Source organism: Hippichthys cyanospilos, chromosome 2 (genome assembly GCF_059441005.1).
Source record: "Hippichthys cyanospilos isolate Australia breed blue-spotted pipefish chromosome 2, RoL_Hcya_1.0, whole genome shotgun sequence".
Classification (NCBI taxonomy): domain Eukaryota; kingdom Metazoa; phylum Chordata; class Actinopteri; order Syngnathiformes; family Syngnathidae; genus Hippichthys; species Hippichthys cyanospilos.
In genome coordinates, this window is record NC_142370.1 from 14719555 (window position 1) to 14741440 (window position 21886).

Genomic DNA, 21886 nt, shown 5'->3' on the forward strand with positions numbered 1-21886 from the left:
TCTTGATGATGCACAGTGTGTTATTTCTTTGGGGAAAATTATATCAGTAAAAATGCCACTTTCAACATTTAAATCATTTGCATTGGAAAGGGGGAGGCGGAGGTGCGCTCAATGAAAATCGCAGATGCAACCTTGTTCATTGCAAATTAGTGACTGTTCCCCATTCACTCATGCATTGCTCATTCGCATCAGTCTTGCAAACAGCATCAACATCTCAATGGGCCAAGTTGATAGGACAAGGAAAATTAGCAACGAGATTGATTTCAACTTGAAAATCATACTTTTCCTAAACTGTATTTAATTATTGACCGTTTTGTTGTTAATTCTTTTTCCGCATCTAAATAAATAGCGCCCTCCTCAGGTTGACGTCAAGTGTAAAATGAGTTTGCCACAAAGCTTCACAAAGTGTGTTTGTGTCCTTGTGTATGTGCTCGGTTTGTTGATGGAGGAGGGAAGATGACTAAAATTGAATAACAGCAGGAAAAGTGTGAGTGCTGCTACAGGCACAGCCCACACAGTTGCTACATCCCTGTTCACAACATAACCTTGGTGTAAAAATGTCAGAGCAACTGATTTGAAATGATTTATCAAATAACCCAGTCAAAAGTAAATGTACACGTATATACATTTTCATTACCACTCATCCTTCCATCTTCAATGTTATTTATCCTCACAGGGCTGCGGGTAGACGTACGCCAATCCCGCTTGATGTTTGTTGGGCAAGGGACGGGCGACACCCTGAACCAGACAATCACGTAAACAAGCAAACATTCACGCGCCCATTTAAGCCTATTAGTAACTTTAGAGACTTCAATGACGCTAACGCCATCATGTGCCCTTTTGAAATGGGCGAGGTACTTGGAGAAGACCCATGCTGGCATGGTGAGAACATACGACAATCTCCACGCCACAAGGTCCGAGGATAGATTCAATCTCCAGCCTCAGAAATGTGAGGTAGGCCACTTGAAAATTAGGATGTGCATTATTATAGTATAATAGCACAGGCCAGGCTTGACAAAAATGTTTGGGCAACAACCACAGCAGCAACCTTATTAATCCTACCACTGGGATGTGTTCCTAGCCGGAACAAGGAGAAAAACGGGGTAAAATTAGGTAGTGGCTGTAGAAGCTGACAGGGGGAGGAGCATGAGGGGAGTGCATTGTTTGTGTTTAGGAAGGAGGAGAAAAAAAAATTAAAGAACAATCTTCATCTACCCTCTCATGTACGGTCTAGACTCTAGACGTACATGGTCCAAAAATAGTTTTGTTTTCTCCGACTAACATATATGTGATCATCATTATCTAAGTGACACATAGTGGCTGACCAAACAATTAAATGTTGAGATTTTTCTCATGTACCGTGGCTTGATAATGATTGTGCTCTAGAGTCAAGAGCACAAACTATTTTTGGACCAATTAAATGAAGTGAGATAATTTTCCACAGCACACAAATGTGCTGTGACATGAGTAAGGAATCATTGATCTGGACTCAGGACTCTATTTTTGCGCCCAATGCTAGACTACACTATGTATTAATAAATGTATAGCCCTGTGCATGCAGGTGCAAGATGGCGCAATGTTTGGGTGCTGACAGTCATGGCATGCGGGAAAACACAAGGGTAAATTTAGTCCTTTTTCTTAGTCTTTCCGCAGGTTGAGGCACAAAAGTTGATTTGATAAACGCTGTCATTTTTAAAAATTAAAAGACATCATCACACAACAGAGAGCTCCGAACGTCGACCTGTGCGGCGCAGGCAGAGCCCTACTCAAATTCACCATTCACGCTAGACCACCTGCACCGAGAAATAGATGTGGTTCCACTAGGCAAAAAGGTTGATCTACTTTCAGCCACCAAAGTGCCAGGTGTGGAAGGCGTGCCAAAAGGGAACGTCGCAACGTTTGACGATTAATTGCATTTGGGTCGCCAATACTCGGATGACATGATCTGCTTCAAGGTAAGGAAATGCAATGTACAAACTAATATCCATGACAAAAGCCTTCTATATATATATATATGCCCCCCTTGAATTCTTTTCAGCTCAATTTAATTTCAGGACAGTGTGTTCGAAGGTGCATTAACATGTGATTTGGAGAAGACTGTGAAGCACTGAGGGCAAATACTCTGGGTCTTGTCGATTCTGCGATTTTAATCTCTGTTCTCAACTGGGTAGCTGAAACGCTTCTATATTGCTGACATAAATGTGCTTGGAGGGTTTGCAATTTCAGGGTTATTAGTTGAATTATAGCCATGTTCCTTCCTCTTCTCCAATTTGCTCTCCTCATTTAGATGAAGAAGCGGTAGCCGCATTTTTGTTCATGCCGGAAAAATTAATCACATGACACACAGTTGGGGGCTTGCTAGTAATAATAGTAATTATATTTTGTTTTGTTGTGCTCCAAACTCATGTGACTGCATGCGATTGGAGACACAAACTTTGAAGACGGAAGGGCATGCCACAGTTCTGCTGTTTCAAAGATGACACAGATTTGTGTCTTACTGTTGTGCAATTCAGACAGTGAACCGCTGCAGATTTCTGTGGAGGTGGGGCCAATTTGCTATTTATTGACAAACTCACGTATTGGCTGTTTTTGTGCACAGGCCATAGCTATGTCTACTATAAAAATATTGATTTGCCGCCATGTTGTGGCTTCTTGGGGCCAGAAGATAACAAGAAAAGAAAATCATTAAGTCAGCGATTAGCCTTGACTAAAGAGTAAATAATTTGGCACCATCGTGTGGCATCTATAGGCAATTACAAAAGGGCCAAGTTCCAATTCTCCTCGGATAGCAGAGAATAATGCACTATACTCACAATTGCTAATTAAGCAAAGTCGAAGACAAAGACCTAAACCGCCCTGCTCAGCATGCACAATGATCAGATGACAAAGCACTTCGTTCCAGATGTTTTTTGTTTTTTTTAAATATAACTTTGTTTCTTTTGTACGTAATTCTTTTCTGACGAATTTTCCAATGTCGATCTGACAACGCAGGTATTTGTTGTGTTTGTAGTTTGCGGCAATTGCACTGCATCGCAATGACAGCTGTGTCGAAAAATGCGCTTACCTCAATGAGTAAGAGAATAGCGTCATCTCGGCTAACTATTCGACGCATCTTTATATTTCGCAAGTGGCGCCAATGTTGTGGAAGACAATAAGGACAACAATCATCATTGTACCACGCTGAGGAGTTAAAGGGCAGAATTTGGAATGTTTCGGACTCACCATTGAAGTTCCAGAGGGGCAGAAGCCCTCCAACTCCATCACTGATGTTACTCATGTCGCATGTCCAGCGGTTAGTTCCACACTGTTCTTCCTCCTCCTCCTTTCTCCGAACCAAACGAATGAGCCAGCCTGTTCGTTTCGACACCACCTTAATTGTGTGCGTCGGTCTTAGTCTTCACAGACAGTTGACCCGATTGAGCGCGCGCACCTGTCATGATTTATCTTCCTGGGCGTGACATCTACGACAGGAATCAATCGATGGAATAACTGAGTGCGCGGAACTGCGGGGAAATATTAACAAGTAAATTATATCTTTGTGAAAATATTGACGCGAAGCGTGCGTGAGGGGCTTCCTCACTGTGGGGATGAGCAGGAGCAGAGAGCCGCGCGCTTGAGGAGAGAAAAGGGCGCGTGACGTCACGCGCCACCTTTTTCACCTTTTGTCTTGTTCAGTAGTTGTTTTCAAACATTTTACAACAAATGCGACTTACAAAGCGCGCACGTGTGCAAAAACGTTTGATTTTATTCCGAAAAAGCATTTGTAAAATGAACATAAACATTACTGCGCTTCAAAATGTGAAAAGAAGCATCAAAACGCAAATTAGCACGATTGTTGTGCGCATAACATTTTGGCGTGACCTAAACTCAAATAAAAGTTTTTAAAACAAATACTAGTTGAAATGGGTCAATGCAAATGTATAGGAGTTAAATACAACTGAACTGTACTGTGGCTGTGACTTGGACATGACTAGAGGGCGCTCGCGTAGCACCCTACTTAGAGAATAACCTGTTTGGGCCTTTTGACCATCACCTTGCACGTGCTTCCAAGCAAAGACGGGGAAAACAAATCCCAAAAAGTTAAAACTTTGCCATAGTTTTGGCTCTAGCCACAGGTGCTCCTAGTCAATCGGTAGGTTATCGAGCTCCTTTGACTCCAGGTTGAGTAGAAGCACCGGACCGGATTTTCATCTCTGCTTTCAAGTGGCAAAACTTTTGATAAGTCCTCTTGTAGCAACGCTTTCCATTTTCAACACCTTGGTGGAAGAGTGGTTGGCATGGCCGCCTCACGGTTCAGAGTCCCGAGTTCAAATCCAACTTGTGTTTATTGTTGCTTGACTGGTCGTGACAGAGTGGAACTACAAACTGTCAAGCTGATGGCTGTTTATTGCTACAGGCAAATGATAGGTAACATTAGCATTAGCTTCCTTTTTCTTTTTTTTTTTTGAGTATCGAAAGCTAATTACTGGTCCCCCAGGCCGAGAGCAACTTCTCCTGTAAATCATTTCTTGTCTTTAAGATCATGCTAACAGATGAACGCTGGGCCATTGTTGATCCTTGACATCCTTTTTTGTCCAGGAAGTCCCCCCATTTATTTTTTGTCTCCTTAAATCTTTTCAATTTTTTCACAGCAGTAATCGCGCAGAGATGTTCAAATTGACTGCTGTCTTGCCACCCTCTTCAAAGTTGCTGTATACGTGATACAGACCCTCTCACGCCATGCCAAAAAGTTCTGTTTAACTAGCTGTGTTTCATCAGAAGAGTTGTATAAATGTTTTGTGAAAGTTGAAAGTTCTTTTGACATTTAACATCTAGGGATACCATACAAGGTGCAAGTTGGATCTTAACTCCTGCTCTACATCTTAAGTTACCATTTATATAGACATTAAAAATATGTATATTGGCCTGACAAGAAAAAGGTAAAAACGTAACACTATCTCACAGGGACTCAGCATAAGTGAGCATATTGTACTAATATAGAGACAGAAATGACTTGTGTCTGTGGGAGATGGTCCTACTTCTTTGAAAAGGAAAAAAAAAACGGTTGTTAATTGTCTGGTTATTATTATCAAACATTTGTGAACTCACCACTGACCAGTAAGTACAGTTTGCCAGGACCTTCTATCCCAGCAGAGACAAACGTTCACCCAGGCTGTGGGAATTGGTTCTAAAAAAAAAAAAAACATTAAATAAACACAGACTCTGAATGTAATGTCCTTTTAACAATTATGCTGCAAACTGGTTTCATATGCAGTTTATATTAGAAGAAAATTTGAGACATTAGCAGGTATTGTATCTTCTCCAGTATTAGCACCGTGTCTATAGTTATCAGATATTTTTTTTCCACTTTTACTTCATTATATTACCTTAAATATAGAGGTTGGATCAGTCTGTTACATTTTAGTAGTCTTTTATACACAAGTACATGGAGAATACTTTTACCATCTCAACATGCAAACAACCATTCACGTTTTCATCAGTAATCAACAATATCGAGTCTCCAATTAGACCATTTTTCGAATTTGTGAGGAAACTAGAATTCCCGTAAAGTGCATAAAAATAACTGCAAGTATGTGAAGCACGAGATTACACAAGTACAAACTTCATACAAGAAGTTGAGTCAAAACCCTGATGCAAAACATTGATCTACCTTTCTGCCTAGTAAATACAAGTTATTTTTATCTATTCCTATTATTATTTAATGTTCCCAAATCCTGACACTGTTCGTCCCGGCAATAGCAGTAATACGCGGCCTAAGGCTGCCAGATGACGATCACTTAAATCTGGGGGACCCCTAGTGGCTGTGAGGCCCTCAGCAGCTGCTCTCCGGCTAGGCTTGCCCTGACTTTGAAGCCGCTGTCATTTCAAAGCTAATATTATATAAGCTTTGAAGTGACAGCGACTGTAAAGTTAATTAACGCATTAGTAATATGTTAATTAATCCAATTATAGCGGAAACATCCATGAAGACAAACAGAAATCGGGTCTAAGATGAGCATCAAAACATTTCTGATTCAATTAATACACAATTTGACGTGCATCATTACACCATATTGAGTTTATCGGAGGGTTAAGCCTATGAAAACATTCATCTATTTTAACAACTACCATCTGCCGAGTGGGAACTGATGCCATATGCGGTCTATAACCCACACGATATCGCGTTGAATGATTATATATTGGTCCGCCGAATCTATGAAATGAAAACGGAGACTCCTTTCTCTCTTCATAAGTTTATAGACAGCTGTAGTAAAAGGGTAGGTTTAAAAAATTCAGCCGTTTCTCCGAGTGGACTCTCAAATTGTGTTGCTCTCCTACCTAAAATGGGCCATTGCAGCCATCTACTGGTGCTTGTGCGCCAGTCAAGTTGTTTCCATGTCCCCAATGAAAAATAAACATAACTGACTCAGTAAATGAGGTGAAATAATGGAAGTGATTCACGACATTTCAACATGGAAACAAATTTCATTCACAACAACATCAAGTTACGAACTTAGTCATAAAACGAATTAAATTCATGCCAAAGTAAATTTCAAAAGTGGCGTATGTTACACAGACCTTCTGTCATTGAGTGCAGGGGTGTCAAGTTTTTTCTTTCAAAGTTTCCTGATGAGAGTGACAATAAATAAATGTATAAGATCCTCAAATTACATTTGAACAAGAAACTGACGAATAACTAGCTGTGAAATCAGAGGCCAATCAAGTTTTTTTTTTTAATACAAATTTGACTTTATATATTTTTAAAAGGGGGATTGGTAACAAAAAAAAGGAGTATCTAAATAAAAACTAAGGCAATTTGCAGTTTTGATATTTTTGCCAGGCATATGAAATCGGTGCACATAATTTGTCCTTGAGATGTACAGAAATGAATATGGCGACACAGCATCGATAGTGGATACTTTTCAGCCCAATTAAGTGAAAATGGATCATTTTGTACAGGACACCCGATAACCGGTATTAACCAAAACACTGCTAACAAAGAATTAGAATGCATCTTGAATCGTGACTCAAGTGCATTGATATGCTTCCAAAATGAGATTGTGTGGGGAGGGCTGTAATGTACTATTTCCATTTGACTTTACACACACTCACGCGCACGCACGCACGCACACAAATCATGCATTGAAGTGGGCTGATTTGGGCTCAAGCCATTATCTTCTTACACAACCCACTACAAGAGTTCCGGTGTGTGTGTGTGCGCGCACTCATATGCTTGAGTGTATTTTGGAGTGATTTCTAAAATGACAAAGGATTAAAGTGCTGCCCCCCCCCCCCGGTCTGCTTCTACATCGAATTCAAAACCTGTTGCTGTTACGAATCCATCCAAAACACACATTATAAACATTGAGGTTTCCTACCTGCTTTGCCTCAATCTTCACCTCCATCTCCCTAGCTGCAGAATGCACTCACAGAATGCCCCCCAAACATACCATTTTTCCAATATGTGACATAAATAGCTTTATTTTGAATATGCTGTAGGATTATGTGTAACAATCTGTTGTCTGTACTACAACTACACTATATACAGAATTACTGACTGACACTATGTCACAATCCTTGTTGGTGTTGGAAGAAAAATATTTGCCAAGTTCATAAGCGTCTTGTCAAAATACAGCACTGTGCAAAAGGCCACCACTAATGTTGCCTTATGTTCCACGGTGGTGATGCCGCTCAAACATTAAAATTGGAGACGTAATTTAATCAAGTGAAGTCAATCTCAAATCATTTTTTTTAGCCTGAGCCGAAAGAAAAAGAATCATCATCAATCATTTTGCTTTGGGAAATACCCTTCTCCATTTGAATCATCGCGGCATCAGTGGAACCAACTACACTGCCCCAAAAGATGAAAACGATACCTCTTGTTTGTGCATCAACTTTCACGAAGCAGGAAGTAGAGACCGTTTAGTTAATTTGGTCGTTGTAGCATTGCTAAAGCAACAAATGAAAGTTAAGACTTTTAGACAGTACTGTGTATTTACAGAAACAGACTTAAAATGAAACAACAAGACCAACGGTCACATAACCAGTTAAAAGTTTCCGCATCTATGTGGAGAAGAGAGGGCCAGTGGAAGCCGCCGTGAAGACGGGACCAGCGTAGAGACCGGGGCCGTCAGCAGGAACCTGGAGAATTCACACCAAAGAAGACAAAAGATGTCACGGAAACAATTGTTTTCTACTTCCGTTGTGATAAAGTGTTGCCGGACTCCCTTCGCTGCCTGAAGCAGTCCGGGAGGACGTTGACTATGGCCGCCACGGAACGTACACGCCTCCAGCGTAACTCAACTTTGAGCCTTTGGGCTCCAACAAGTTTCCCTTCAAAAGTATTGAAACGGTAAAATCAAGTCATCCAATGAGGTTGCGGGTTTCGGATCATAAGACCATCCTTTCTTTCATCGCGCTCAGGTCGTTCCGTCATTTTGGTGGATGTTATTAATCTTGGGTTCAATGATCCATAAACGTCTGTTCCGAAAGTGTTGTGGCTAATCTTTGTCCTTTGCAAAATCCGATCTGAGCTTCTGATTCTTTTCGCTATTTCTTTTGTCAAAGGCTTCTTCAAACAGTTGACTGTGATACCTTCTGCCCCCCGCTATGGAGGTTGGCAGCGACGTCACAGAGTTGCCTTTGGGTGTGTCTCCACAACTCTCGCAAACGGTTCTACCAACTGCTCTTGATACCCATGGCCGGCCTGTTTGATGTCTGTTTTTTAGTGCATCAGTCGTTCTTCGCGTTTTCAGGAATTTTCAAATAGTTGTGTCCAATATTTGTGCAATAGCTCTGGTCAAATTTGCCTCTTCTCTCCGCTTGAAATTGGTTTGCTTTTCTTCCTTAGTCGCCTCTTTGAGGTTCGCCTTTGCTTAACAACACATGCAAATTTCACAAGTGAAACCCAAAGCGCTCACCTACTCTCTGTCAAGCGCTTGCGCCAAACACCGTCTCTAATGAAACTATTGCTTTGGTGCCATCTTGTGGCATCTATTTACCATTATAAATCTTTTCAGGTCAGTCAATTAGTCACCGATTCCCCCTACCAGCAGCATTTGAAAACAACACATCTAAATTTGCAGGATGCAAAGGAAGGCTATCCGCCAGTCATGTTCATTGAGACCTTGGACTTCACATTACCTCTCCGAGAGCCTGGAGTGCCACAGTTGCCGCCATGGCCTTGGCATGTTTCTTATTAGGACTGGCTGTTTGGGGCTGATAATCCGCACCGTTCACCGTGACCTGGTTGAGTACAGAATGCGTAGCAGAGTAACATTAGCCGGCTGGTTACAGCCCAATCAGAGTGCAAAGAGGAAAAAGTGGTCCACCTTGAAGAGGAAGTTCTTGCGATGGTCTGGGCCACTATGGTGAACCATGACAAAGTCAGGCTGCGCCATCCGTTTTTTAGTGCACAGTTCAATTAGAGCTGACACTGGGTGCTTGCCTGTATGGAAAGAGTTCAAATGGAATCAGGTGGTTGTTGGAGTCGGGGTTTTGGACCATCAAAATGAAACTTCCTCCACACCAAAAGGAGAAGAGAAAATTATCATTACATGTCACATTTGATTTTTTTTTCTCCATTTACCCATGAGGTCCTTGGTTACCACCAGTCCGCCTGTTGGCTTCTGTGTCCTCTCTCCTTCAGCAAGCAGCCCTGAATCAAACAAATAGATTTTTATCACCATGCAGCTAAAGAATCGGGGGAATACTGCGGGATATCCTGACCTTTGCGGTCCACCTTGAAGTCAATGACGATCGGCTCCACGGTGCCTTCGCGGTTCCTTCCAAGGCCCTCTCCTGTCCTCCAGCCCATCTTTTTCATCAAAAATTCTCCTACGCCACCTGAAACTGGCGCTGCTCTGAGGAATTGGTCCTAATCAAAACATTTGAGGTTAATCAGAACAAGCTGGACTTCAAATTGTAGTCCCTGTGAAGCGCCTGAATTAAATGATCGACCAAATTCAAATTGTTCCGTATTACTACCCAGGACCTAAGAAAGAAACCCTTTCATGCCTGATGACATCAGGTGGTATGATGTAAAAAATTATTGACTACTCCCGTTTCCTTTTTAATGTCTTTTAGAAGTTAGCAACTACCGTAATCCCCCAAATATAGGACACAGCTGTGTATTGGACACACCCTTATTTTTAGGGTCAAATTCTGGTCATATCTATCTTATATGACACACCCACAGTCTGGACACATTGTAAAAACTTAAGCAAAGCAAAAGTAATCTCATCTTCTTGAATTCTTCAGATTTTCTTGTGTTCATAGTAAGTTATATATTTATTTGCTGGTTAAGTTAAATGTCTTTCAGATTCCCCATATTGTGAGCAGTCAGTGAATGCAACGCCAGTGTAACGTTGAAAGCGCTCGAAGCAGTTGTTTATCCTTCTACTCGCTCCGAAGCTCAAGTTCATTTTACCATAAATACCCGAAGTTGCGCAGCATCCATGTTCCACCAAGATTGTGTGTATATGCCAAAGACCACAATGAACAAATGAGTCAAATGGAATACATTTCAGTGTTCTCTAACCAGAACACTCTGCAGCATACCTAGCCACTCTTAATTAAATCAACTGGTGGCGTCATAACCTTTATATGACCCTCTCCGTTTTAGTAATATTCCTGTGTGTGAACATAGATGGACTCGGACGTTGGTTCAGTCTGTCTGTTTCTTTTATTGAAAATAATGCCGTAACAACATCAGCCAACACGAGCTGCTTTTAGCTGCAACGGGGACTGGCTGCAAACAGCCAGTTGACGTCCACCCTCTTGCTCGTACTGTAATTATTATAAGAATACGGCTCATGTAAAAATGCACACCAATGCACCAAAACTTAGCTCATGTGGATGACAGATCAATCTTCCTCAAATGTGTCAGATAAAAAAAATAAAAAATAAAAAAACTCATCTTTAAGTGACCAATTATAGGACACACCCATACTTTTGACTTTCATTTTCGGGGGAAAAAGTGTGGAATGCAAATGTCCCCGAGGCCAAAGTTTGGCCACCCCTGACATATGCTCTTTCACCTTTTATTTGTTCATTTTAATATTGACTATTTTTGTTTTCAAATGAAAGAGGCATGAGGCATGCTGCTAACCAACAGGCATGTTCCTAAAGATTGAGGTTTCACTGTGTTGCATCTTTCACCTTCTTCAGCCAAGCCTGTGGGCCACTGTTGGATAGCTCCTCCGAGGAGAGGACCTGGGCTCCTGTGGAGCCCGTGAAAAGACCGGGAACAGTGTTGGACTGCGCCCACGCATCCACCTGTTAAATAATAAATTAGGATGAGCTCAAACAGGATATCTGGCAAAGCCAGAGTAAACCAAGATAAACAGCCAGGCAGAAAAGAAAATACAGTGCGCCCCCGGTTTACGAACTCCCTGTTTTACGAATATTTCATCTAACGAACGTGGATCGCGACGTTTTTTGTCCCTCTCTTACGTGCAAACCTTTCGTCTTACGAACAATCCAACATGCCGGTCAGTGTGTCCGCGCTATTTTTTTCGCTTTGCTGCGTCAAAAAAATTAACTATTCTCGCATGTCACGGAGATGAAGTTATGCTACTGGTCTTATAAGGTCACAGTCCGGGCTCAGTCACAGAGTTGCGGATATGCTATTGGCCGGCGTCACGCCAATCACAGAAATGCCGATATGCTATTGCCCGAACGCCTTCATCTAGCTTGATGGCACAGCTGGTCGGTGTGTTGTGAAGACTTTGCAAACTTTATCTGTTAGACATGGCTTCTAAAATTGCTAGTGGCGGTAAAGGAAGAAGTCAGAGGATGATGACAAAAGAAAGGAAGCAGGAGCTAATAAAAAAATACGAAGGAGGCGCACGCATAGTTAACCTTGCTCGTGAGTATGGCCGTAACCGCTCGGCAATCTTCTAAGGGCAAGAATTTCCTTGCCAGGGGACGGACCTCGGTTAACAACAAAATGGAGAGGCTTCTTCTATTATGGATTAAAGAGAAGGAAATCAACATTGATATGTTCTCATTTGAGAAAAGTTCTAGTTTAAGAAAATAAATGAATAAATTCTGCGGGTTGGTCTCTGCTCCCCCCCGCCTCCACCCACCACCAGCTCAAGTCACGTCGCCCCAAAGATAAATGTCATTTTTCCTTTGTATATTTATGTTATTTAATTTAACTGTACAGTAGATTATGTTACTAATTATGTTAATTATGTTACTAATCGTGATGTTTTTACCTAAGGCTTTCGCACGCGTTGCACGCATTCACTAATTAGCATAGGTTTGGATTGCTCGTCATACGAGCAATTCAAGTTACGAGCATAGCCGCTGAACGGCTTAAGTTCGTAACACGGGGACCCACTGTACTTGGAAAATAAAACTATATTCAAAATGTCAAACCATACTTGTCCTTCCAATGCTAGACTGTCTTGTACTGTAAATAGCCTTGAACTACTATCAGGCAAAAAAATTACGGATTGTGGGACTTGGTTGTCTTGTGCGTGATTTAAAAAAAAAAAAAAAAAACAAACTCTTAGGTTTGCAATGATATGGAAATTTTCCAGTAAATTGCCACAAAGATTCTGGTACATTTCCATGCGACTTTATGACGCAAAATGTTGGAAATGATAAGCATGGATCCCAAGTTTGGGTTTACTCATAGGATAACCATGCAAAAGACAGTTTAAAAGAATAGCATTTTAGATATCTTTTAAGTTTTAAATGTGATTGAACAATCAATTCTATGACTGAGGAACGAAAACATAAACAGTGAGTTAAACATTTGTCATCCAGCCCCAAACTAACCCATCCAAACATGAACAAAATGCTCCTTAAACAGAATGAATTCATGGATGGATGAACGAATCGATGGATAAATGGCTAGATGGCTTAATGAATGAAAGGGTAGATAAATGGAAACAGATACTGTAGATAGATTGGCTGGACAACAGACAGATGGACGTCAAACACATTAAAGAACAACAATAAACATCTATTACCTGCTCTTGAGCTCGGCTAAGCATACAAATGGCGTTGACGTCATAAGGGTTCTCGGCCAATCGTTTTTGAGCTTTGATCCTCTCGCTCACAGCCTGAGATATGTCGACAGGCTGCAAAGACCAAAGACCTTCAACAAATGTGTCATTTGTACAAGGGGACAGCACGTTTGTTCTCAGTGCAACTCAACCTGCGGCGGCGGATCAGGAAACACGCTGTCGTCATCTGCCGCCGATGTTTCAGCCGCCGCCGGCTGCGTCTCTGCGTCTTTCAAAGTCTCGCTGGTACCCGCTGATGAGCTGGCTGCTGTCTTTGTCTCGTCTGATGTTTTGTCCACTGGAACCCAATCTCCGTAGGCGTCCAATGTCTTACTCTCCTGAATAGCATCAACCGCATCAGCAACACAAACATAAAACAACGTACAACAGAAGAAAATAGCCCTCCTAGGCCACTGTCAATTATTAGTTGAGACCTTTTTCCGGTGTTGGGATCCTGAAGACACCGGAAACTCTTTTGCCTTGCCTGCATCACTTCGAGCGGTGGGTTTTACTGTTGAGTTCTGGAAGGTGTACACATTGCTACTATGAATCATCTTTTTCCACTAAAGAGTCACATTATAACATCACAATAGGAGGAAATAATGTAGTGAATTTATTTTTGCAGAATTTACAATGAGAAATTGATGCTTCATGCTGCCACATGCGTGCAGTTTTTGATTCCATCATCAAGCATACTCTTGGTATTTCTATGATATGAGCAGGATTATGCAAAAATATTTAATTGAGGGGCAAGGCAAAACTAATGAAGTCATTATTACATTTTGTCTTGCATAATTTCATTTGTAAAAGGTGTGTGCGCATTTTACACTGATGTTGAAGTTGATGGCCTTGTGCTCACGCAGAACCGATCCACCAAATGGTTTTTCATCATCTTCATCACCCGACACATGAGGCATCGCCACTGGCAGCTCGCCTTTGCTGTCCACAATCATCTGGCACCTCTAAAAACGCACACACAGACACACACGTGTCCACACACCGCTTTAATCACAGGTAACAATGGATCCGCAAGCTCAAATTAAAACACATTTCAACTGTTTAACAGTGAAAATATGTAGGATGAACACCTTAAATCGCTGGCTCTCAAACCGATGGTGCGTCTTATTTTTAACCTATCCTCTGTTTCTCACTTAAGACTCACCTGATTGCTCTTATGTTCTCCCGCCAAAGTAATAAAATAAACAGTTACTATCGCTTTGGTGCTATCTGGTGAACGTTAGGTTCAATTCATTGCCTTTTTTACATTTTTTTGTTTGTGGGATGTTAGTGCTTGATTATCTTCTGTTGAAAGTGCTTGGCCGCCAGTTATGGCACCAGTTTGTAATTACAAATCAATTTTTTGCAGCGGGTGCGATTGCCTCCTGTCCTGCTCGAGCTGTCGTACTGAAAACAATGTAAAGTTGTCACAAGTCACGTTTTTGTTAAATAGTCACTAGAGCAGTTGTGAAAAGTTGCAAAAACACAGCTATTAAATGGCAAATGTCTGCATGACTAACTATGCTTTGGAAATTAGTTTTTCTTTGCTGGCAACAGTTAGTCTAAACAATTAAAAGTCAGGTAAGGACGAGATTAGATACCTTGAATTTGAATTTAATTCAAATGTATTTAAGTAAGGGCTTTTCTGTGAAACAGTTCAAAGATATACTGAGTGGAATGGGATTGCAGGGTTTATAAATTATTTACAATTAATTGATGTTAGGATTTAAGGGGATCCTTGGAAACACTTTACCCCTGTAGGGGTCCCTGGACCCAAGCGGTTCACGAATCCTTAATTTGAATAGCACACTCAAAACAAAACTGACTACCATTCGCTTATAGCCAAGTACGCTACATTGTGTTCAGAGTTGAATCTCAAGAATCTGGGCACTTACATCCGTGAACTCCTTTATGCTGATGCTGTTAGCTTGCTTCTCTAATTTCTTCTTTACTTCCTCCAGCGCAGAATTTATGCCGCCGGAGAGATTTGCACCGGGAGGCTTGTTGGTTATGGTGGACAATGGCAGCAATGCGGACAAGGTGTTGATGTTGGACATGGCGGCGGTCATGGTCGCTGTAATGCAAGCACAGGGAATGATGTACAGTACTATTTTGGAAGCGTTCACACGATTCCTACGACAAACATTTCATACCTGCCGTCATAGCAGCATTAATGGCCATCCCTGGAAACGTCAGCATGGAGCTTCTCAGGCTGTCCGGGATGGACATACCCACTTTGGCACACATAGCAGCTGCATTGGCCTTGGCAATTTCCAACAGCTGCTCTTTGCCTAAGGGGAGCATAAAAGCCATGTTACAACCAAGCACTACAATTCAATTACTGTTCCATCTTTGAGAGCATTTGAGGGAGGAAAACAAATCAACCACTTTTAGGTACCGTATTTTCTGCACTATAAGGCGCACCGGATAATAGGTCGCACTCTCAATTAATGACATATTTGAAAACTTTTTCCATATATAAGATGTACCGGATTATAAGGCGCACCCTCAATTACATATTTTAAAACTTTTTCAATCACAATATAGTAATACTTAAAGTAATAACAATAATAACTCAAATAATAACTCTAAAATCTCAATAGCATAATAACTCAATGTCAATATGACCAAACTTGTTCATCTGTAAACACACAAAAGGAACAGGTAAAGCTTACATTATCAGTCCATTCGAATCCCAATCTCAATATTGTGCCATATATAAGGCGCACCTGATGATAAGGTGTACCATCAGCTTTTTTTTAAAAAAAAATAAGGCTTTTAGTTGCGCCTTATAGTGCGAAAAATACGATACTCTCCAGTGGGGTGCCTGCCATAATGCTGGAGTCCGTGAATTGAAACTTGGGGTCCGCAAAATAATTTTGTCATGGCTGTATCATATTTTTAATAAACGCAAGGGGACCAACACAAAAAGACAAACAAAAACAAATCAAACAAATTACTCCGCCGCACCTTAGCTCCAAGGTTATTTGAAGTCAAGGTAACCCAAGTCTGGCTAAACAAAGTTACTTCTTTTAGGGTAAAAGGCATTTTATAACATCAATATTGTCCTATTTTTCAAAGAAAAAAAGTCTTCTTGTATTTTGAGGACAAAATTGTATTTTCAAAATTTGACTTTCATACCTTTTACATTCATAACTATTTCAACTGCACTTTATTTCTCAAGCACTTGAACAGCAACTGGTTTTAACACTGTGCAAAACATAAGAAATAATAAAATGAGAATATATTCACAACGATCATTTCCTATTGTTGATTCTGAAAAAAGTGACTTTACTGTCAAAGATTAACAATGTTATACCCTGAGAAAATATGTTTTTGCTCATGTAAAGACTAAAATGTTTTGCAATGAATCTGTAATTTAACATTTTGACTGTACTTGAACATGGGGAAGTTTTAAAGTCCTATTGCATTTACAACTAAGTAAACATTGTAGTTGGGTGTAATTGGGTGTAATCGCCATAAGGATTAGAAGGGGTTTCTCTCAAAGGTCCCATGACACAAGTTTAAGTAACATGTCCTTGGTCCAGATATGAACTGACAAGAACATGAAAGGGGGGAATAAGATCTAGCTAAACCAAACAAGTGCATTAAGTCTATGTAAAAATAAAAAGGTCACTTTACCAAGCGTCAAGTCCTTAACTCAACAAAAATGTCATGTGGTTTCACTCAAAATATTTGCATTCTCTCCTTTTTGCTGTCTCTGTGGCAAATTCACTTTTTCGGTGATAATCAGACCACGTGCTACAAAAGTAGCACAGTAAAATATACGGTCTGTGGGGCCTCAATACGTAATAAACTTGATTGTGTTTTGCAGCGCATTTGTATACATGCAAGGCTGGCTCAATGTGTGACTATGAGCAGTCATTATTTTTGTGATGGTTTGGCTATGTTGCGCGGTAATAAGTGGTAAGTGTGTGAGTGTGAAGGAGACAATATGAGAAGCAAGGTGGTCATATCTGACCTTGGTCACTGATTCGTTGAGCGCTGTCAGGGTTACTACCATGCTTCCGTGAGGGGGATCTTCTCTTGCGCAGGATGAGCTCTGGGGAGCAGCTTGGCTCTCGTTTCCAGCGGTCCCTCTGGCTATAGTTCCCTCGTCGCCTCCGATCCCTCGACACGGAGCGTGACCTTCGTGACCTCTGGTTTCTAGACCTGCATAGAAAACATGTAGAACTGTATTACCGCTGCCGCAACAAACCTTCTCCAACATACGGAAAACTTACCTTGACCGGGATCGTTTCCTCCTTGAAGAACTCTTGTATCTGGATCTGTATCTGGAGCTGGATCTGGACCTGGCCTTGGATCTGGATCTGGACCTGGCTTTGGACCTGGCCTTGGATCTGGAACTGGACCTGGCTTTGGACCTGGCCTTGGATCTGGATCTGGACCTGGCCTTGGATCTGGATCTGGATCTGGACCTGGCTTTGGACCTGGCCTTGGATCTGGAACTGGACCTGGCTTTGGACCTGGCCTTGGATCTGGATCTGGACCTGGCCTTGGATCTGGAACTGGACCTGGCTTTGGACCTGGCCTTGGATCTGGATCTGGACCTGGCCTTGGATCTGGATCTGGACCTGGCTTTGGACCTGGCCTTGGATCTGGAACTGGACCTGGCTTTGGACCTGGCCTTGGATCTGGATCTGGACCTGGCCTTGGATCTGGAACTGGACCTGGCTTTGGACCTGGCCTTGGATCTGGATCTGGACCTGGCCTTGGATCTGGATCTGGACCTGGCTTTGGACCTGGCCTTGGATCTGGAACTGGACCTGGCTTTGGACCTGGCCTTGGATCTGGATCTGGACCTGGCCTTGGATCTGGATCTGGATCTGGATCTGGACCTGGCTTTGGACCTGGCCTTGGATCTGGAACTGGACCTGGCTTTGGACCTGGCCTTGGATCTGGATCTGGACCTGGCCTTGGACCTGGACCTGTACCTAGACCTAGATCTGGACCTCTTCCTGCGTGTCCTACAAGGTGAGCGGGATCGTTTCTGCTTCTTAGCTGACTTGTCCTCTTTGCTCCCTGATGGAGACTTGGATGATTTACGTCTCTTTTCAGCAGGGGATTTCCTTGCACTGGCCGACATATGTTCTGATGCCTTCAGCTGTGGATTGACAGGCTCACCACTCTGATGAGATTGAGTAGATTGATTTGATGCAGATGGAGGTGCAGCACACTGTGCAGCTGGAACATGAAACCACAATCAAGGAATAGTTTTACTGTCACCATTAGTCAGTGGTGGCCCCTGAAGGCCAGCAAGCTGGCCTAAATAATCAGAAATAACATTTGTTTAGAAATATTTGTATATAAAATTATACTCCCTGTCTTATTCTCTGTATTCTCTTTCATAATATCCACTTTTTTTTTTGCAGTCCTAATAATTATGCTAGAGTTTTTCCCGTTTAAAAAGTTGGATAAAAACCTTTTATCCAATCATATTTCAGCAAGCTAGTATTGTCGGTTTCCCTGAAATCTGGCAGACCCTTCAGAAGGAAAAGAGAAGGGCCTGCCCGCTCTAAGTGAATGAACGGATACAGTCGGTTCAGTTTACCGCGATCGGACCAATCATCCCGCGATACTGCAACCTCCGAGCAAGCTAGCTAGCCATACAAAGAAATCAACACGTGTCGTGTCTGACGCTGCCGTTTTGCCATGAATTTGAACCAGGAAATTTGCTTGCTGCTGACACATTGCCACAAAAGTCAAAATGAAATAAAAATTACCCAGGATGAAATGTCCAAACCTATATTATAACCCTAACTTACTGTAGATAGCCAGATGTGTACATAAACAGAGATCTATCCACATTGGTCAGTTGTACCTGAACTGTCTTTGGTGGTTTCCGTTGTACTCTCTCCTGGCTCGTGATTATGATCCAAACTCTGCAGTTTTATTAAGTCTGTTCTTTTAGGACTTGGAGATGGCAGTTCGATGCCTTTCGCAGCATCTTGTTTTGACTCGGAGGATGGATCCAAACAATCCTTGTTGGCTAAGGACCTATGCACAGACACAAGAAATACACAACGAAATCAAGAAAAGATTACATTTTCAATGGTTTTAGCCATTTTAGCCTTTGATGCACAGCGATGAAGTGTGGTGATTTGGTGAACTGGATTGTGAGCGAGATCTGGATTTTCGTTTGCCAGGGCGAGAACTCCACCTCTCTGAGCTGGAATGTGAACGGTCGGAATGTGAACGTGAACGCCTCCTTTTGCCTTCATCTGATTTTGCCCCACTGGAGCTGTCCTGGATTAAGTAGAGACAAGTTAGTTATCCGCAAGTTTTGTAAGTTACATTGATCAGTCATGTTGGATCTAATTTAGGTTTTTTTTTGTTATTTTTTACCTGTTTTGGGATTATATCAGGCAACTCATCACATGGCCTTGGCACAAGGCTTTGAGCACATTCAGTCTTTTTTTGCTTTGATTCACAATCAGATGAATCTTGTGGTTTCTCGTCCTTATGCTTCCTCTTTTTCTTTTTTTTCTTTCCCGTTTTGTGCTTGTGACTTCTGGAGCTACTGGCACGATCACCTAAAAGGACAAGTCAATACCAAGTGCTCAGTTAGCTAAGCTTCTGCTACATATAGAAAGGATCGTAAACACTTACTTGGCTGTGCATTCTCTGTTGGGGCTGCTTTTCTGCAATAAATGGTAAAATTGAATTTAAAATAAACACATTTTCAATTGTGGTGTTATTGTCTGTCAGCAATACTAAGATGTCTTCATTATTGTCAAATTTAATCTTGTAATCATACATGGGCAATTTTGAACAATAGATAAGCATTAGCACAAGTAAAGGGGTGACAATGGCATATCACGTAAAGTGAAGGCTCAGAACTGTTCTTTCAACCATGATGAAATAAAATGGTGTTCTCAATATTACAAGTCAATGTGCATCAAAATGATGGTTAAGAGTTGATGTGGTTTTAATTCAAACAAAATACATCTTTAAGAGTGTTATGACTGATAGGCAATGTGATTTGATACTTCAATTTTACCTGGAAGAAGAGTTTGATTCTTCCACAGGTCCGGAACTGTTCTCTTTTCCCTCCTTATCTCGTTTCCGCTTCTTTTTCTTACTTTTGTGTTTTTTGTGCTTCTTATGTTTTTTCTGTGAACTCTTATCATCACTATTTTTGTCTTGATTATCCTCTGAAGTCATCTCACCGCATACAGCCACAATTTGAGGAGCACTGTCAAGACAATTGAAAAAAAAAATGTTAGGCACATTCTAAAATGGGTTACATTAAACATGAAATCCATATAAAGATAATCACACTTGATTTTCATTTACATTGCCAGAGCTGTTAAGTAAGGAGAATGAAGCATCTTAGTAATTGTAAACCGTTGATTGCCTTGTTAGCGTGCTTGTCAAATAGGGGTACAACTATCCCAGGTGTGTGTGAATGCGCTTAAGGGGTACATGAGATTTTAACAGTTATGAGAAAATCTAACTTAATGCTTTTAAATGCAGTGAAAAGAACAATGTTTCAAATTGAAAACAAATTAATTAGAAAATTGATTAACTTCTTGCTAAATTGTGTAAAGGTGTCTCCTTCGCGAAATGCTGTATGCCTTTATTATGGTAAGGTTAATGCAGAAGCGCATTGTCAATGATGATAAAACTGTCCGGCAGATTTGACAGAAATTAAACAGGTGATGTTATCTTCCAGAGTTTCTAAACAAAACACGACGAGAGATACCACAACAAATGCAGTTCCGAAATTTATTAAATCAGACACGGATGCCACAACACTTTAAGTTCTTATTGTATTAATTAATTTATTTGTTTTTCATTCACAAATTATTTGCGCTGGTAAGGGGGTACTTCAACTTGGCTAAAAAAAAAAAAAATACTTCCGAGAATACTTCATCGAAAAAAGGTTGAGGACCATTGCCATAATAAGTACGAGAGGACAAGCGTATTAAAAACAACAAACGCAATCGGCTGCAGTGTACCTCTGAAAACATTGCAAATTACAGCAATGGTACACAAAAATGCCACAAAATAAGCGCAAACCCATGAGCACAGAATGTGCTTTGACAGCAGAAAAGCACTTTATTCAGTTTACCGTGCCATAAAAATCATTAATGTACAGTATATCCTACACTGCATACTATTTAAGTTACTGCGTTAGATATTATATCTTGCTACTGAGCTTAGGCAAGATAGACAAGCGTAAAGTCGTTTGGCGGCCACTTATAACGTCTTGCTCAACCCGAACATGTTAAGACTTAGGTTTATTTGCAATATTAGCGTAGCTACAATACACGGAAGAAAAGAATGATGACGTACGGTTTGTCGGCATTTTGATCTTCAATCTCTCTGATTTTATTTAAAATAAAATCTTGAAAAATTTGCTCGATGTTGGCTGCCATTTACAAAGTGTGCAGCTTGATGTCCGGGTAGGAAATTATGCGAAATTTAGGTTCCTGACTATTATGGTTCCGGACTATGTTTCGTTCCCCACAGACGTTTTGTTGTTTGTAGTCCTTGTTCTGTTTTTCTTCATAGTAATCAGCAAAGAAAGAAAAATTAGACTTAGGACGTTTTATTTAACACGGATCTCTCAGTACATCTTTTTAAATCTCATCCTATGCTTCATCCATCCATTATCTTTAGTCATGTTTTTTTTTTTTTTTAAGTATGACGTGGGAGTAAGCCAGAGTGCCCGGCGAGAACCCACGTGGAAGGGTTGGAGCCAGCTGGATTCGAACTCTACCCAGTCGCCCCCTATGCTAAGACAGATGGAAAATCATTGGACAGAAAAGTCAGTGGCGTGGGAGTAACATTGCACAATATTCTATGCCATAACATATCACAAACATTAAGTGATTGCTTTGTCAGAAAATACCAGCGCATGGATC

General features: G+C 41.2%; 2 protein-coding genes across 3 annotated transcripts in view; both read right to left on the reverse strand.

Moving 5' to 3' along the window:
* Window positions 1-5169, reverse strand: part of LOC148427509 (muscarinic acetylcholine receptor M4-like) — a 34720-nt gene extending 29551 nt beyond the window's left edge. The window contains exons 1-3 of the mRNA XM_088408465.1: window positions 5089-5169; window positions 3431-3503; window positions 3223-3351 (exon numbers count right to left, since the gene is read on the reverse strand). Of these exons, the coding sequence (XP_088264591.1) occupies window positions 3223-3351; window positions 3431-3437 (136 nt within the window). The 5' untranslated portion in view covers window positions 3438-3503; window positions 5089-5169. The remainder of the gene's footprint in view (window positions 1-3222; window positions 3352-3430; window positions 3504-5088) is intronic.
* A 2274-nt stretch (window positions 5170-7443) lies between these two features.
* Window positions 7444-21423, reverse strand: sonb (SON DNA and RNA binding protein b). Of its 2 annotated transcripts, none has more exons than XM_088408850.1 (20): window positions 21315-21423; window positions 20017-20211; window positions 19626-19657; window positions 19362-19549; window positions 19177-19262; window positions 18838-19013; window positions 17240-18200; window positions 17017-17168; window positions 15149-15286; window positions 14891-15069; window positions 13826-13960; window positions 13433-13519; window positions 13151-13336; window positions 12963-13073; window positions 11140-11256; window positions 9709-9856; window positions 9569-9637; window positions 9312-9427; window positions 9124-9225; window positions 7444-8121 (listed from the first exon to the last, which is right to left on the reverse strand). In XM_088408850.1, exons 1-20 carry the CDS (start codon window positions 21395-21397, stop codon window positions 8044-8046), a joined length of 3339 nt encoding a protein of 1112 aa, XP_088264976.1. In that variant the 5' UTR covers window positions 21398-21423; the 3' UTR covers window positions 7444-8043. The 2 variants fall into 2 exon arrangements, with proteins under 2 accessions (XP_088264976.1, XP_088264975.1); XM_088408849.1 differs by having other exon boundaries at window positions 16978-17168.
* Between the last annotated feature and the right edge of the window lie 463 nt (window positions 21424-21886).

What these genes read in the sequence shown, in the direction of transcription:
- sonb (XM_088408849.1), bottom strand. Translation starts at nt 21,397, where the DNA reads ATGGCAGCCAACATCGAGCAAATTTTTCAAGATTTTATTTTAAATAAA. An exon ending in TCACATTCCAGCTCAGAGAG is followed by an intron (nt 19,014 to 19,176) that starts GTGGAGTTCTCG and finishes GTCTGTGCATAG; the next exon opens with GTCCTTAGCCAACAAGGATT. An exon ending in CCATCAACTTCAACATCAGT is followed by an intron (nt 13,520 to 13,825) that starts GTAAAATGCGCA and finishes TACACCTTCCAG; the next exon opens with AACTCAACAGTAAAACCCAC.